Genomic DNA, 15167 nt, shown 5'->3' with positions numbered 1-15167 from the left:
ATGATACAACAGTCTCCAACCAAGCAAACAAAGGATACAGTTAGATTCACGCTCAATTTTAGAATCTCTTGGAGGACCAGGTAGGTTAAGAATCACAAGTTGAGCATCATGGGATTTGTTCACTATCACCTCATTCAATTTCACAGCTGTATGCATCCGTCGAACATTGCCCTCATCTCTGAAAGTAAATAATTCAAAACAGTATGTAATTTGTAATGCTGACTAAACAAGAGTGAGAGGTAAAACAAGTATATGATGAGAAATTAAGGAGCTTGTACTTAATGGAACAAGAGCCCAAAGGAACAAATATGAAAAGTGAAATATGGATATATTTCATCGATCACATTATTAATGGTCTCCTTCTATTTCCCACTCTCTAATTCTCTTCCAAGTAAGTTCTTTCCTTATTCTGAACTTATCTATTTTACTTTGTGTTCAATAAAGGAATTAAAATTTTCTTTCTTTAAATTGAATAAAAATTTACTTGGATATTATCCATCATCTAGTAATAAAACGTAAAAAACGTAAAACGACGTTTCGGAGATGGGGCTCTATCTCTGTCTTCAGGTTCCTACTCAGTACTATCTCCGGAGATAGGAATTAGCTCTATCTAATGGGCCCAACTGAGTAGGAACCTGAAGACGGAGATAAAGCCCCATCTCCGAAACGTCGTTTTACGTTTTATTACTAGACGATGGATAATATCCAAGTAAATTTTTATTCAATTGACTCTTCACCATCGTCAAGAAGTTTTAGATCTTTCTTTAAAACTCCTTAATTTTGAAGTTATGGCCCTTATTATTTATTGTAGTCTGACAAAGTTCCTGGTGATCATAAATAATAGATGCACATACATTACACAGCTGCACATCAAATTACCTATCACAAAGTGATGTAAAGTTTGTATGCTGAGCATCAGATGTGCACCACATGGTACTAGTCACAGTCACTCTCTAACTGCACTAACTTCTGTGCACAGTGCTGTCAGTCTAGCACGTCTGCATTAATAACTCCATTTACCCTCACCAGTCCTCATCCATACATGACAGGAATATAATTCTGTTCTCCACATACAATCAGCTGCAAGCTCTTCTGATTAGAACACTTTTGAGTAAGAAGAAACGTACGTTCCAAACGGTTGGCTCCTCATCCACAAGCGTCTCTCATAAATCCTGATATATTTTTCCATTCAAACAGATATTTCAAGGGCCCTGCTATTTATTTACATAATGATAATAAATTATGTTATTTAAATGAGAAAACTAATGAAACTACAGTGCGGGCACCTGACTATAACAGCAGACCACACCAAAGCTAAAGGCGCAGCGAAATGAAATGAACCACTAAATCAGAGTAAACACATATTAGCAAGCATGAATTCTTCAAGAATTTGTTGTTTCAGTAAAAACCAAAATTACATAGGAAAATTATTAACAAAAATATTTTATTACATTGTATCCCTAAGTGAAACTTGATTAGGTGTATAAACATGCGTGTCTTTGGAACTGCACTGTAAAAATAATGTTGTAATCAACGAACAAATAAATAAAAATTTGTATCCAAATTTAAATGGTCCAGTCATCAGTATAAATCAATAGTTAACTTTTCCCTATTTCAAATCAAAGTTATTGAAGAACTTTATAACCTTGTACTCAGTTTTTATTTGGAAGTTACTAAGTACTGACTAAAATAAGGAAGCCTTTCCCACTTACAAATTCCAGTTGTTAGTATACAAGGTGCGATCGAAAGGTTTCCAGACTGCGCGTATAAAACCCCGTACACTTATCTCAGGTATTAAATTCATCCATCACCCTCAAAGTAGTTCTCCTGGGAGTGAACACAACGATCCCAGCGCCGCTGCCAAGCCTGGAAGCATCCCTGGAAATCTTTCTTTGTCAGCCTGTCAAGCACCATCTGCGATTCTGCCTGAATCTCTTCTATCGTCTCAAATCTCCTTACCTTTAGCTGAATTTTCATCTTTGGGAAGAGGAAGAAGTCACACGGAGCTTAGAAAGGAAGTTGGGGTCGGTTCTTGCAAGATCTTTGAGCTCCTGACAAACGAGAAGTCCAGTCGATTCTGCTTCTGGTCCTCAGACAGGATGCGTCGCATGTGGAGTTCTTCCTTTAGAATCAGCTGACAGGTCCCATAGCCTATCCCAACAATGTCGCACAAGTCGTTGATGGTACGACGTCGATCTTCGTGAATGGCCTGCCGAATCTTCGTAACATTTTCGGGCGTTGTGCTCGAAGATGGTCGTCCAGAACGCTCGTCATCATCGACAGAGGTTCGACCATTTTTAAAACATGAATGCCACACAAAAGTTTGTGCACGACCCATTGCGGACTCCCCAAATGCTTGCTTTAGCATTTCATAGGTTTCCGTAGCCGTTTTGGCGAGTCTTTGGCAAAATTTGATGCACACGCCATTCCGAAATCGCAGGAGGGTCGGTGTAATGCACTACCAAAACGCCCGTAACTAAGAAACAAATGCTAATTCGATGATGCCGGCTGGCACACTGATTCACTATGAATGTAGGCCGCACCCCCTAGCGGCAGAAGCTCATACTACATCCGGTTCGCCCTCTATTGACACAGTCTTGAAACTTTCCGATCGCACCTCGTATGTATTTACATGAAACATGTAAAAGCTCTAATCACTTAAATACACTTCTACATGAATTTCTAAATTTGGCTCCAGCCATAATTCTAACAACGTTCATTTACAAATTTAATATAATTTTACTGTTAGATGAATTACCTCAAAGAATTATTCCATATTTAATTACAGAGTGAAAAAAAAAAAGAAGTGACAGTGCTGCAAATATGAAACATCAAACTAACCGCATAACATGATCTATTTAACATAGGAATCATTTGATCAATACGATTCTTCCACTTTAAGCAGTTATTAATTTGTAATCCAAGGGATGTTGTATTTACTGAATCTCCTATGTTCTCATCATTGTAATTAATATTTGATGCATATTGTGGTGAATATCTCATAAATGTTATTACATTTGTTAGCAGTAAACCATTTACTCACGTGGGAGAGAAGTAGGTTTGACACTGTACAGTAATCATCAAAATTTGTACTGGAAATTATCAGGCTAATGGAATCTGGTTAAATTTAGTTTGAATATAAGCAAGTCCATGAACACTTTAATGTTTGTTTCATACTTGTTAAATATCTTCCAGGTCAGAAATTTTGGTTGTTAAATATATATATATATATAAAACAATGATTCAGCCATTAAATAACTGTTAGGCAAGCTAGTCTGGCTGTTAAGTACGTGATCAGACTTACGGTGTTATTGCAGGTATCTTCTTTGACTTATCAGAGACTGTTTTATTGGGCGTGTCTTTGGAATTTGGGTCAGTTGATACTTTGTTTTCATCTTGCTGCTGTGATTCTGAATGAATAGAATTGGCACCTCCATCACCATCTTTTGAAATAATGGTATTCTCTTCTGCATGCTGGAATCACAATTATATGAAGTTCAATATGATTGGAATGGAAATGTATTTCAGTACTAATATAATATTTCTTGGAACAATAAAAACCCTTTTTCCATGAATGATTCTATCAGACACTTGGGGAATCCTTTCGGTGAATTTGTACTAAGTGTATGGAATTAAACATCAACTGAATGGCTGATGAACTGGCACACAAAAACCCATGGACACCCACACACACCTGCTACTTCTACTTCTACTAATACTACTACATAATAAAACAGTAATGAACTAACACAACAGAGAATTCCATTGGAAACACATAAATATGTAGTAATGAAATCCAATGATTAGTCACTGACCTCAAGAAATTAACCTGGAATACAATGCTAAAGGAACCAACAGTAGCAAAATCTAACTGACAGTGAAAAGAGCTGTTCTAATAAGTGTTTTATTTCCCCATGCTGAGCAGATATTTTGAAGTATTTGCTTATAAAAATGCAAAGTATAAATTTATTTTTATTTTATACGACCCAGTCTTCAGTGCCTGAGCATCTGCAGGTCCCAACTTTTTGTTGGCTCTGATCTATAGACAGTTGGCAGGATTCCTTGGACGAGTGATCAGCTCGTCGCAAAGCCTCTACCTGTACACAGGACAGTACAACACAGAAAGATGCGGACAAACATCCATGCCTTGAGTGGGATTCGAACCCACGGTCCCATTGACCAAGCGGCACAAGGCCCACACCTCAGACCACGTGGCGACTGTGACGGCAAAAGTGTAAATACAACTCACATTATATTTATTAACAATAAATAAGAATAACAAACAATCGCAGTCAGGTTAGCAAGTCTCTTGGCTGTGTCTAAACCCAGCCCTCCGAAACACAAACCAGGAGTGCCAACCATGAGCCATGATGTTCCGTGATGAGAATAAAGAAATGCCATGGTTTATGTATTTTCTTGTTTTAAATTTAAAGAAAAATAAGTTGTGAAAAGAATTTATAACACACATTTTCCTTCAAATGCTACATTCTGCTTGGGGATGCTGGCATTGATATTGGCAGTGATAATTATACAAGTTATTGATACATTTCTGAGTCCAATTTTTATTATTGCAGATATGTTAACTTTTTCCAATATAAAATCAAAGTCCTGTACCAATACTACATCTGTAATTACTATTAACATACAAAATAATGCTTCATATAGAATACTTAAGTATATATAATTGGTCTCTGGGTTACTGGCATGCAGAGTAGGTTCAAAATTAAGGAACGCAATATTGTCATTTCTCGTACTATAATTTTACCTCTTTTGTTTCCTCTTCATTTGATTCATCTGCATCTTGTATACCTCCTTCCTTTCCTTCCTGCCCTGGTTCCTGGAAGCGTACTTTTGTTGCTGTCTTCACATCAGCATTGTGATGGTGATCTAAAATTGCTTGAACCTGAGAAAGACAGGGACAATATTACTATCAGATTAAAGGGGAAAGAACTTATGGAAATACCAATAATCCACATTTCCAATATATTATTTCAGTGTGACACAGAAAACTGAAATACTACATTTTAAAACCACTGAAATCAATATTTGAGAAGTTGTTCCTTCGACAAGAAAAATATATAGAAGGGAAGAGTTCAACTGTATCTCTTGTGATTAACCTTTCCTCTCCTGTACTGGACATTTAAACCCAACCTGAACCTGGCAGGCCATTTTAACAAGGAATATACAATACTTTTTATAAATACAAATTAAACCGAGTCAAAACAGCTTCAGCTTAATAACTTCATATAAAATGTTAATTTTATTTATTTATTTAAATTCCCAAGTTATTATAGCTTAGACACTTTATTGTTCTACAGATCCTGGTAGAATTCTTGAAGTAAATTCACAACAAGGCTAAGAGATGGCTGGCCACATCTCAGTGTGAGATCATGCCAAAATCTGAGATAGGATTAATATTTATTCTTCTCGTCATTCTAAGACTTGGAAACTTCACTGTGAGTTTTGTTCATTTACTGTTAGTGATACAAACTCATCTTTTTCTTTCTATGATCATACAATTAAAGACCTTTAACTTTTACTGGCCGTGTGTCACGGCATACGCACTGTCCCCGTTGCTGTACGTCACAGCATATTGCTAAAATGTCAGCCCTAGAGTTACTCCCTACTATGACAGTTTGAATCCCTATTCTTATTACAGAAATGTTCAGTGTATACCATAGAAATAGTCTATTCTGTAGTATGAGGGTTTTTGTAGTAATTATACATCCCAAAATATCTTCTTAATAGCAATATTTGAGAGACATGCAACTTAAGAGTTTTTTCTGTCTCTGTCATACCTCACCTTCTGGTAGAATGTGAGACTGAGCTGACAAAGTTGTGGTGATATAACCAATGTACAGGCATTAAAAAATAAGTGCACAAATTATGTGGGTTCAGACAGAATTCTAAATTTCTGTATAGCTGTAGAGCCACAAAATATTTTACTGAGATATAAATGGCCAAATTTGGCTATGTGTACCTAGAGAATTTATTTTGTCTCACAAATAACATCAAAGCAAAAATGAGAAGTTTAATTGGTTTATATTTAATCTTTACAATAACTCTCACAAGCCTGAAGTTTAGAATAATTTTGCTTCAATAAGTCATACACACTGAAACAATCTTTCTAATCATAATCCGTTCAATACTTTAGTAAAACAGACATGTAAGTTAGAATATTAACATACCAGTATGGACACAAAAAAATCAAATCAATATATATTTATAAAGATCAAAGTAAGAGTAAGTTACCAATATTATAATTTATATGATGTTTTGATGAAGATATGGTGAGATGTTTAATATTACCTGGCTTCCATTTAGTGTAAACAACTCATTACCTTCTGATACATCTTCAACAACCATGTAAAAATCATAGTTCTACCACCAATTATCAGTTTATTCTTATTTTACTACTGACACAGCTTCTACTTAGTATGTTGATTAAAATCCACCTAGACCAGACATCACAACCAGCAGCTCACAAGCTGCATGTGGGGTCTTTACGTACATACATGTCTGTACATGTATGTTAACTCATCCCACTAACAGGAATACACATGCTGTACTGTGAGAAACATTTTAATTAATTAATTAATTAATAATGTTTTGCCTAATGCACTGAACATTTAATTAATTACACGACATTTTTATTTCTTGTATATAAAATAAATAAAAATTATATGGCCATCCTATTCAGCACATCAGAATTCATCAAGACTCTTGTCTTTCACTGTTTATAGTACAAAATTATTTCCCACTGTTTTTACTTTCATGGAAATGTAGTTAAATTGCATTTTTTACATATCTGTGAAGGCAACAAGGAGAAGTTATAGCGATATTTATTAACTTGAATAAATTAAATTAAATAAATTAGTCTATCTCTGGCATCAAAAGGGGGAAGATAAGTATAAGTTATTTTCTAAGAATATTACAAAAAAGCCTTTTATCCCTTATAAGAGAGCTGACTGCCATGCACCACTAATCTAGAAGGGAGGTATTAATATTCATCGAAGATATAAGAGAGCACTTTGAATTAATTTGTACAGAACATCCATAATATTTATAAGGAGAATTATAGTACCAATATCAGATAGTTGTTTCAATAAGTGCATTAAACTTTGTAATACATCCTTAAAATTATAACAGGCACAAAATAATCAAGTTACTGTTTGTATGTATTTGTAGTATTCAGGGTAATGGTACAAGAAATATTTCTACAGAATTGTGGGTCTCCACACACATGAAATGGAGGATGGAAAGTAATTTTTTTTAATACAAATACCAAAAATTTTCTGTTGCTAGACCAAAAACAACTTCAACAAATTTAAACCATTTGAAACTGTTACACATGAAGAAAATAAATGTAACAAATTGCATTTTAATAACCACAAGCTGAGCTAAACATACATAAATCTCTAAATATTTTACACTATCACTAATGAAAAAGATTTTAATTTGATGAATATGACAACTAAGGAAAGTATGCATGAAAAATCCATAGTATGATCAGTTCATAGTTCTTTAAGTTATTCATATACTCTGGCACAATTGCCAACACACAACATTCAATTTGCAATTCCTTGACACTTGAAATAAGTCAGTAGTTATTTATTGGTATAAAATAATGGTTCATGCTTCTGATTATTTTAATTTATTTTTATATAAATAAAATGAAAGTTCTGTGTTAAGAAGGTTACTTGTAATGAGAACTTGTTGATAACATGCACTAATTAATGTACCAATAATGCTAGAGACATGTTGCTGATGTTAACAAGAGTCGATATGGTTTATGATGTACTAAAACAGAAGAATTTTTGATTATCAGAAGTTATGTGACAATGATAGCATTTTCAGAATCTACTAATGTTGAACAACGTTGAAATGTGTTACGTGTATTTAGTAAACAAAATGCTTCAGGAGTTGGCTCTACTCTCATTTGCAGGTTGTAATTTTTTAACAGAAATATTTACTTTTTATTTTTGATATTAGTGGCAGCAACTGGGGTCAAGCCTGGAACTCACTTAATACTTACTTTGGATGACAAACATATTCCTTGCATGATGTGTATGAAATTAATATAGGGGTAACCATTTTTAGTCCACATGATTCAACCTGAGAACACCTTCATGAATTTCTGTGAAATTTGGTACTGATATAATGCTACTGGAGGCTACCTGAAACTGTTAGTTCTTAATATGCCACACTTGGTAATGCCAACATAACATATTTGTGAGGTGGTGACATTAACACATGTAATAGATTTTTTTTCAAAAATACATAACTTTGTACATTTATTTCATGTCAGAACATATAAATCAGTACATGATATGAACACTACTTCTATACCAGAAAAAACAGTGAACTTTCCAAGTGTCACCTGCAATAAATATGAATAATTTCAAGTGAAAATTTCAGAAATTATACTTTAGGTGAGAAGATCAAAAATTTAAACTTTCAAATGGTGGTTTCATGATCTATATTGCATCAAATAAAAATGTAAGTTAAGTGAAGGTTTAACATATGCAAAATGGAATAAACTTCCTTGTCTTGTCATTTTCATAAAATGTGGCTATGTACAACAACATGTTCAAAGAATTAATAAAAAACCACAAAATCAGGCAGGTATTAGTGTGCACACATGCACTGTTCTTCCCATGCATGAGGACAGGGTAAGCTGTAAGAAAAGAAAAGATTCAACGTGCTATGAATGGGCAGCAAAACAAACTGCATTTTCCATAGCAGGAATGTAGAAGTTGGCACTGTATAAGAATAAACATCAGATACCTTAAGAGTGGATACATCAAGAAGGAAAGCACGAGTACTTTCTTTCCAAATTAAAAACTAATGCTTTAGTCTTAATGGCTGACTGAATGAAATATGATCATCAAAATATAAATGCTCTTCCTCAGTTTGTTAGTTTTAATGTCAAAATGTCTGGCTATGGACTGGACAATCAGTGTTCGGTTCCTGACAGAGACAGTGATTTCTACTTTTATCATCATGTTCAGACTGGCTATGGGATACAAAAGTTTCCTAGCCAATGCATATCAGGGGTTTTGTATTGTAAGTAGAGAATGAATCCATAGCTGGTTCCTTCTACTTCCCGACCTAATGATGCCGATGCCATTCCAAAGAATCCATCTGATTAAAACACTTTTGAAACAGTTTCATAACAGAGAACATTTTATGGAGAAAAGTTACAGCCACACATTGAATGCCCAAGCTTGTACCGTAATGGCTGTCCATATGTGCTTATTCAATGTATATAGTATTTCCAGCTACATTTCTTATCTGCAGCCAACCTACTCTCTCTGCACAATCCAAAGACATACAATTTGGTGTTGTAACAAGGGACCCACTGAACATGATCTGTCATCTTAATGCAGAGCTAAAATGACAAACTGAGGAATAAGATATAATGTTTACATACATTTCATCTTTCAATCTTGTGCACCAATCATGAGTCACAGCTGCCAGATGCATGTCATGCTGTACTGGCAGCCCTCATTCCACAAAGCAACATTTAAATTAACAGGTTCTGATTGTATATTCTTATTAAACAACAGTATCAGAGTTGCTCTTCGGTCTGAAACTGATATTTACAACATCTTAATACTATTCGAAGACTCGACATAAGCCATCTGTTTGTTGCTGCATCATTTGGAAATGACCAACAGATGTTTTGAGTTATAATAAGAGAACACTATGGTTCAACCAACATTTGGAATAGACTGTGTTTTCTTATGGGGCTTCACTCTCAATGGTGCCATCTGCACACAGCCATACTTCTGTGTTCCTACTGTGTCCGCCAGTCCTGAGTTCAATTCCGGACAGGGTGCCCGAGATGGACAAAAACTGGACTTTTGGCATTATTTCCAGTTTGTACGCTAAGAGAGGCACTCAATATAGGTTTATATTGCATTGTGCCTTTCTTAATAAAAGTTTAAGATTAGAACTGTGTTGGAGGTTCTTTACACATGTGGAGGGTGTTCTATCTGTTGGCAACTGGATGTCAGAAGGCAGGGACAAGCTTTGGCCTGAGAGACCCCTTGGTGTGTGTTTGTAATAACAGAGATTAAGACTTCCAGATGTCATTTTCCACCCCTTATGTGTGTTGGCTTGGGTTGACACTTCGTCTACATGGTTTGAAGGGTGCAGGTACGTTTCATTGCCAGTCTCATTTCTAAATTCTTTGTCCAAGAATTAGGCACCAGAAGCTTTAACATCACAATTAATGAGAACAAGGTGAAACTCAGCGACCGCTGCATTCAAACATTAATTGAAATAAACTTCATCTAAATATTGTCTTAAAATATTTGTGTGATTATTTTATTCAAACTGTGTGCCGCTAGTGGTGTAGCCACGCATATTCTGTGAGAGAAGGACTCATCTCACTGAGTTACCATAAACCTGAGAACCCAAATTACTACACCTCAGCTGGGCGGTTATACTACAATGCAATGTGATGTAATTAGATTTCTTTTATATGATGGTAGTGAAAGTTTGTCACTATTTACTTGTCTGCATTAGTTTCAGATTTCCTTAAAAGATGATGATTATGGTGGTGATGATGACGATGATAATAATAACAAAATTCCTTTTTTAGAGCATCATTTCCCTGTTTACTAAACTTAAACTTTATCAACTGCATGTCACTGCTTACTTGGGAGACAGCTGCCTGTGCTTGGTCACATGTTCCTGTAGCATACCACCAAACTAGAAAGGCATGTAGTGAAAGTCTGGCCAAGAGCTCATTAATTTGAGTGTTTAAATCTCCTGCACCAGTATGACAAAGGTTAACAGCTCTCTCTGATTGTATAATTTTCTCACACGGTCAGTTCAATATACTAAAAACAGTTTTAGTTTTTCTGTAGTGATAAGATAGGGTGGCTAATAAATCCTTTGAAAGTGTTACAAAGTTCAAATATTTGGGAACAACAATAACAAATCAAAATGATACTCATGAGGAAGTTAGGAGGAGACTAAATTCCAGAAATGCTTGCTACTTCTCAGTTCAAAATATTTTGTCTTCCCGTCTGATTTCTAAGAAACTGAAAATTAAAGTATACAAAACAATAAATTTGCCTGTTGTTTTGTATTGGTGCGAAACATGGTCTCTCACTCAGAGGGAGAAACATAGATTCAGGTGTTTGACAATAGGGTGTTGAGGAGGATATTTGGGCCTAGGAGAGAAGACGATGGGGTCTAGAGAAAACTGCATAATGACGAACTTAAAAATTTGTACTCGTCCCCCAATATTGTCAGGGTGAATAAGTCGAGAAGAATGAGATGGGCGGGGCATGTAGCGCACATGGATGGGACAAGAGGTGTGCACCAGGTGTTGGTTGGGAAGCCTGAGGGAAAGAGACCGCTGGGGAGACCTAGACGCAGATGGGAGGATAATGTCAGGCGGGATCTATGGAAGATAGGAGTTGAAGGAGACTGGATTTTGTTGGCCCAGGACAGGGTCCGGTGGAGGGCTTTCGTTAATTCGGTGATGAACCTTCGGGTTCGGTAAGCCATCTAGTTAGTTAGTTAGTTAGTTGATAAGATAGTTAGATTTGTGTGTTACTCATGCCAGTTTTGTATTGTTAGCAGGGGCCACAGAGCTCCAACTGCATCATGTTTACCTGGCCCTAAACAGAAGGGACAAGGCTCCTAAAATAAATTGTACAGGTGAGTTACGTATTTTAATTTCTTCATGCAAGAGTAAAACTACCGCATCAGATTAATAGTGAGATGTTTTAAGTGTAGATTCATACTAGTCAAAAAATTACCTTGTGGTCTGTACTGTATGACAGTGCAATACTGTTGCCATCTCAGCAATTTACAGTCAAGTCTATTCTTAATGTTGGACAGGCCATAACAGTAAAGAGAAATAAAGAAATTGGGTTGTAGCAATTATAAAAAATATACTAAGGTAATAATTTGGACTTACAATTTACATTTAATTTATGCAATCTGTTGGTCAATCTTTTAATATTTTCTTTTCAACCATACTATATTTTTGCTTTTCCCTCGGTCAGAAATAAAATTTCACACCCATATAAAACATTTGACAATTATATTCCTATATACTGTATTTATAATTTTGACATTTATAAAAACAAGACAGAATAACAACAAATTCTGAATTGAAATAAATTTTCGAAATGCAATACCTGAGGTAATAAATTTGTTCAACTTTGATAAAACTTTTGTCTGAATTTGCTAATTATTAAGATATCACAGACAAAGTTTATGTAACCTTCATTGACCATGCATGGCAGGCCATCCATTGCACTAGCACACTGCTAAACTGTAAACCCCTGAGTCAAAGTATGACAATCCCATAATGCAGGGGTTTAAATCCACTTTTCTGGAAAGAAAAAGGTTAAGAAAGAATAATTATCAGAATGGCAGTAGAAGTTTACACAGTGATTCAAAATACTTTCCAAGTTGAATAAAACTAAACTTTCAACGATGCTTACAGAATATCAGTATCATAAAATTTCTAATTATCCTCCATGCCATAATATCTAAATACGAACTTTAAATTAGTACTTAAACTGGAGAATACTTACACACTTTGTACGTTTTAATAGTGCACACTGATGAGAAACTTTAAGGTGTATTTATATGCATAAATACAAGAAAGTAAATCTCCTAAAATTATGTGTTATCAATAGCAGATACAACATGAAACTCAATCATGTTCTGTTAATATAACCTGCAGTATGTAAGACAAAATAATGGCATTCAGTCTTTAGTGGGACAGTCTCCCATCGTGCTTCATTAATGAGCAGACCTGTTAAACGCCACATACGATTTTTAAAATTTCATGAATATAATCAATCATATCGAAAGGCAACCCTAATATATGTAGCAGAACTAGAGCTTTGTGGACTACTTCAAAGTAAAATTAGATTAGGAGCAAGAGAGACAGACTGCAACTATGAAAGCAGCAATGAATAAAAACAAGTTACTTTAGGACACATCACATTTTTGGGGGAAAATAAAAATTACACATTTACATAATTTTCAAAAGAATGAATAACAGACATCTGAATGCAATGATCTTTGAGGAAAATATATCATTCTATGTACTCATAAGCCTTTCAGTGTGGAGAGATGCTATACACAGCCTTCCTAGTTGATCATCTGATGCAGAGAGACATGTTCTACATACCCAATGAGCTCTTGCTTCATATTACTGATATACGACTAATTTCATAAGCACATTAACAAACCTTATACCAATGAACATGGCTGTCGTGTGGGTTGTTGCGCTGTGTAGTCTGGTAGAAGTTTACCGACGTTTCAGAGGTCCTCGCCGCCTCCATCATCAGGGCAATCACCCTGATGATGGAGGCAGCAAAGACCTCTGAAACGTCAGTAAACTTCTACTAGACTACACGGTGCAACAACCCAGATGACGGCCATCTTCAGACTCACCACCGTGAAAACCCCAAATCCTACTTCCAAGTTATCAGTTTAACTTTTGTTCTGTTTCTAATGTCCTTCAAATTTGTTAAACACATTTTATTAACTTTCTGATGCCATACATAAACATTGCTCCTCCTGCAACAGGTAAATCCAGCGTGTCTTTTCACATTGGCTACAGCCATCTGAATGAATTGAGCCTAGTAACTACTGATCACAAAGCTGGGAGCAATGGTGGAAGAAAATGCAGTCTAGCATAGGTACTGAATAAGATCTGTCCACATTTTAAATTCTGATCGTAAGCACTGAATTTACAGGGATTTTAAAGTAGCTGTCAAAGGAGATATAATTACACTATTCAAACACGATGTATGATATTCTGAGACACCAGATGAAGCCTCTTCCTAAGACATCAATAATATAATGGATTTTCATTTCTATGGCCTTCAAATAAAAGAATTATTTCTATAAATTTATACTACAAGTTTCTAATTAAATAAAATCCATGCATATGGCCACTGCCCTCTCCTGATTATTTGTTGATCAAACAGTACACAGGGCATTTAGAGAATTCGGTCTGGTGTGCCCCAGTACACCATCCTGCTGTAAATACAAATAAATCTTTTCTTCTTCAATTAAATGTTCATAGAAGAGCTCCAAAATATTGATTTTGAGTGTTTCAAGAGTTTCTGCGTGTGCTTTGGATGATGACAGTTTTTATCAGCAATGGACCACATTTCACACTATTCTGTACCATCACTAGAGTGTATTTCCTTCCTGCAAGATTACCTATGCAGTGGTGGTCATTTCCCAAGCCACAGTAACAATAAGAAGGCTGTATCCTATGTGATGAGATGTACTGTATATGCAGCAAAAGAAATTCCACACTGAAGATTTAATAGACTTCATCCTAAAATAACCAGGCTTCGGGGAACAATTTTCAAGCAACACTAAAAGGAAGCAATAAAGACACATATTTCACAAACCAGAGGGAGTTTCTCCTCCGACGGAACATCGTTGAAATCTACTAGAGTATGCACCTTTGTAGCCAAGGATAATAAAATAAAAAAAAAAGAGAGAGGAAAGAGAAAATGCCGAGTGTAAGAACTGTGTATCATAGAACAGATTTCAATAATTAGTCACACAGACATAAATATGCATTTTATATTTACATGTGTTGGAATCGAACAGAGAAGGAACTATTTTGGATATGTGCTGGAGATGCTTTGGTTATTTTTTTAAATTGACCTCATCCAAAACACAGATGACTATTATAATTATACCACTTTTGTATATCATCTTATTGCATTAATCTTAATATAGTAATCAACTGCGAACATGCAGCTAAAACCTGATGACGGAGAATTTAAATTCCCTGTGTCCAAAGCGGCATGAATACCTAGTAAGTAATAAGGTCAAGGGGCAGGGGCTTTGCTGTGCCCACAAACAGCATTAGTAGCATACGGCAGATTAACTGAGTTCAAGAGGAGCACAGATGTGGCTATTTTTTATATGTTACTATCAATATATCATGTCATGCTGAACATTAAGATTTTTTTCCATTATGCTGATTTGAACGAAAATAACATTCCTATCATTATAAAGCATCATATTCAAAACTAATGAAAAGGCACAAATGTAGCCATATATTTTCCATCATTCCTTCTGCAATTAATGTTCCTGTTATTGCATTTATGTTTAATTACAACCTATTCTCCAGCACATACCTGTTACACTGAACA

The 15167-nt window shown here is 35.3% G+C and overlaps 1 protein-coding gene across 11 annotated transcripts in view; it reads right to left on the bottom strand.

Moving 5' to 3' along the window:
- kcc (solute carrier family 12 member kcc) overlaps window positions 1-15167 on the bottom strand; it is a 412357-nt gene that overhangs the window by 18835 nt on the left and 378355 nt on the right. For 10 of the 11 annotated variants that reach the window (XR_015535047.1, XM_087348454.1, XM_087348456.1 and 7 more), the window contains 4 exons: window positions 14412-14465; window positions 4766-4903; window positions 3305-3474; window positions 39-178 (listed from right to left, as the gene is read on the bottom strand). Coding sequence is in view for 10 of the 11 variants with exons in the window: in XM_087348454.1 (XP_087204580.1) it covers window positions 39-178; window positions 3305-3474; window positions 4766-4903; window positions 14412-14465 (502 nt within the window). In the remaining variant the exon portion in view is untranslated. The remainder of the gene's footprint in view (window positions 1-38; window positions 179-3304; window positions 3475-4765; window positions 4904-14411; window positions 14466-15167) is intronic. The other variant, XM_087348453.1, reaches the window with a different exon arrangement.

The sequence above is a fragment of the Zootermopsis nevadensis genome, unplaced genomic scaffold (assembly GCF_977971745.1).
Source record: "Zootermopsis nevadensis isolate Lab colony 2312 unplaced genomic scaffold, Znev_1.0 Znev_ptg000013l, whole genome shotgun sequence".
NCBI classification, from domain to species: Eukaryota; Metazoa; Arthropoda; class Insecta; order Blattodea; family Termopsidae; genus Zootermopsis; species Zootermopsis nevadensis.
Note: the sequence above shows the minus strand (reverse complement) of the source record. Positions and strands in the feature narration are given on the sequence as shown.